The 2,062-nt window shown below is 35.7% G+C and overlaps 1 protein-coding gene across 5 annotated transcripts in view; it reads left to right on the top strand.

Moving 5' to 3' along the window:
* Window positions 1-2,062, top strand: part of PPP3CB (protein phosphatase 3, catalytic subunit, beta isozyme) — a 43,826-nt gene that overhangs the window by 26,276 nt on the left and 15,488 nt on the right. For all 5 annotated transcript variants that reach the window (XM_008582177.1, XM_008582176.1, XM_008582181.1 and 2 more), the window contains one exon: window positions 1,133-1,210. In XM_008582177.1, the coding sequence (XP_008580399.1) occupies window positions 1,133-1,210 (78 nt within the window). The remainder of the gene's footprint in view (window positions 1-1,132; window positions 1,211-2,062) is intronic.

Here is a 2,062-nt window from a genome sequence, read left to right as displayed (position 1 = left end):
CGCCTCGCTCAGCCAGTGAGCGGGAACCGGTCTGTATGTGGGATCCGAACCCTCGGGCGGGAGCGCCGCCGCGCTTCCCAAGCGGCACACTATCCAGTGCGCCACTGGGCCGGCCCCTTGATTTTTATTTATTAACTGAAATTCGATTATGTCCTTATTTTATGTATTCATTTGTTAGATACTTATTGGGTACTTGTCACGTGTCAGGCACTGTGTTAGACTCTGGGGATGCTGGTAAACAAAACAACATCCTGCACTCATGAATCTTTCATTGTAGTAAGGGAAACAGACAATATACAAATGGTTTAAAATAGTTGGCAATAAAACTAGCAAGGAAATCCAAAGCCTGAAGGAGAGCTCAAGACTGGAGATACAGACTTTAGAATCATCTCTAAAGAGGTAATACTTGAAAGAGTATTGGACACATAAAAAGAATAAGACTGCAGAGAGAATCTTGAAACTATTCAAATTTGTGGGTAAAATTGTCTAAAAATAGGAAAACCAGTACAGTTGAGTCATGGAAATCAAGGAAAAAGAGAAGGAAATAATAAGAATAATGAAGAAGGATTAAGCCAAAGAAAGAGCCATGCATTCCAGTTGTTAGATAGTCATTAGTAGTACTTAGAATTAAGTTTCAAGGGAATTGCTGGAGCCAGTTTTTAAAAGATTGAATTGTGGAACTTTTTTTGAAACACTACAAAGGTGCCAATATTTTTTTCTTACTCCTTAATGCTGTATCCATGAGTGAAGATTTGAAATGTATACATTCAGATGTTATTCATCTGTTGTTATTTCTTTGGGGCTTCATTTTTTCTGAGATCTGAAAGTGTGTTCCGTAAAGAATCTCTGTGAGACTTGGTTTTTTGTTTGTTTTTTGACTACTGGCCAGTAAGGGGACCTTGGTGTTTATAACACCGTGCTCTAACCAACTGAGCTAACTGGCCGGCCCTTGTTTTTGATTGAATTTCTTTTATTTAAAAAAAATTTTTTAATTCCATTATTTCTCTATTAGAATGTGTTTGTCTTCTTGGGTTAAAAATTATTTGATCATTTGTATGAATAATTGCTGTGTGTATATATGCACAGTTGTATATGGTCAGCTAAAATGTAACATTTTTTTTTTTTTGAATAGTGACAGAAATGTTGGTAAATGTTCTGAGTATTTGCTCTGATGATGAACTGATGACTGAAGGTGAAGACCAGTTTGATGGTATGATTATTTACCTTACTATTTTTTATTGTGAAATGGTATCTCTGAACTGCCCACCTCAGTACACATTGTTTTGCAAAAAACAGCCAATCCTTTCAGATGGCTATGCTATTTGATAAGTGAGAAGTCAGTTTTTTCAGATACTGTTTAAGATTTAAAAATAATTTTATTGATTTTATTTTTTATGGTGGTTTGGGGAAGAAGATGAATTTTGGGAAAGGGGAAATTTAGAAGAACAAACAGCAGAAAGGAAAATTGAGAAGTATTAAAAGGATGTCATTCTTCATGAAAATTGACACTGCTTACACAAGGGAGGATAAAAATACTGTTTGTTTCATTAGTACAGTATTCTTAGTGCATCAGAAACATACCTGAACTCCCAGTGTTGCTTTCACTTCTTCCTTCCAGACACCAAAGTAGGACTGTTCCCAACTTAATGTGGTTGTGTTCTAACGGACAATTTGCTAGTTTAGTGTGAGATTCAGAAAGTGTTTTTTCCATAGAAACAAGGTTGTACGTGGTTCTTAGTTCTTATGTAAGCTAACAAGCCTATGTACCTAATGTATGTTTACAGTATAAATTAATACCATGGACACAAAATTTCTTTGTTTTGAAAATTTTATTTAGAACTTTAAAATTTAAATATATATATTTAAAACTTAATTGAGTAAATAAAAAGATGAACAACTTATAAGCTGAAAACTCTTTATTCCCTTCCATACTCCCCTCACATTTTTCTTTTTTTTTTTTTTTTTTTCTTGTGACCGGCAACGGATCGCAACCCTCAGTGTCGCGCCCGTACCAGACCGGGACTGGCAACGGGATCGCAACCCTTGGTGTTGCACCCGCACC

Source organism: Galeopterus variegatus, unplaced genomic scaffold, assembly GCF_000696425.1.
Source record: "Galeopterus variegatus unplaced genomic scaffold, G_variegatus-3.0.2 Scaffold2529, whole genome shotgun sequence".
In the NCBI taxonomy this organism is placed as follows: Eukaryota; Metazoa; Chordata; class Mammalia; order Dermoptera; family Cynocephalidae; genus Galeopterus; species Galeopterus variegatus.
The sequence above is the reverse complement of the archived record's forward strand: the minus strand, read 5'-3'. Positions and strand labels throughout refer to the sequence as shown.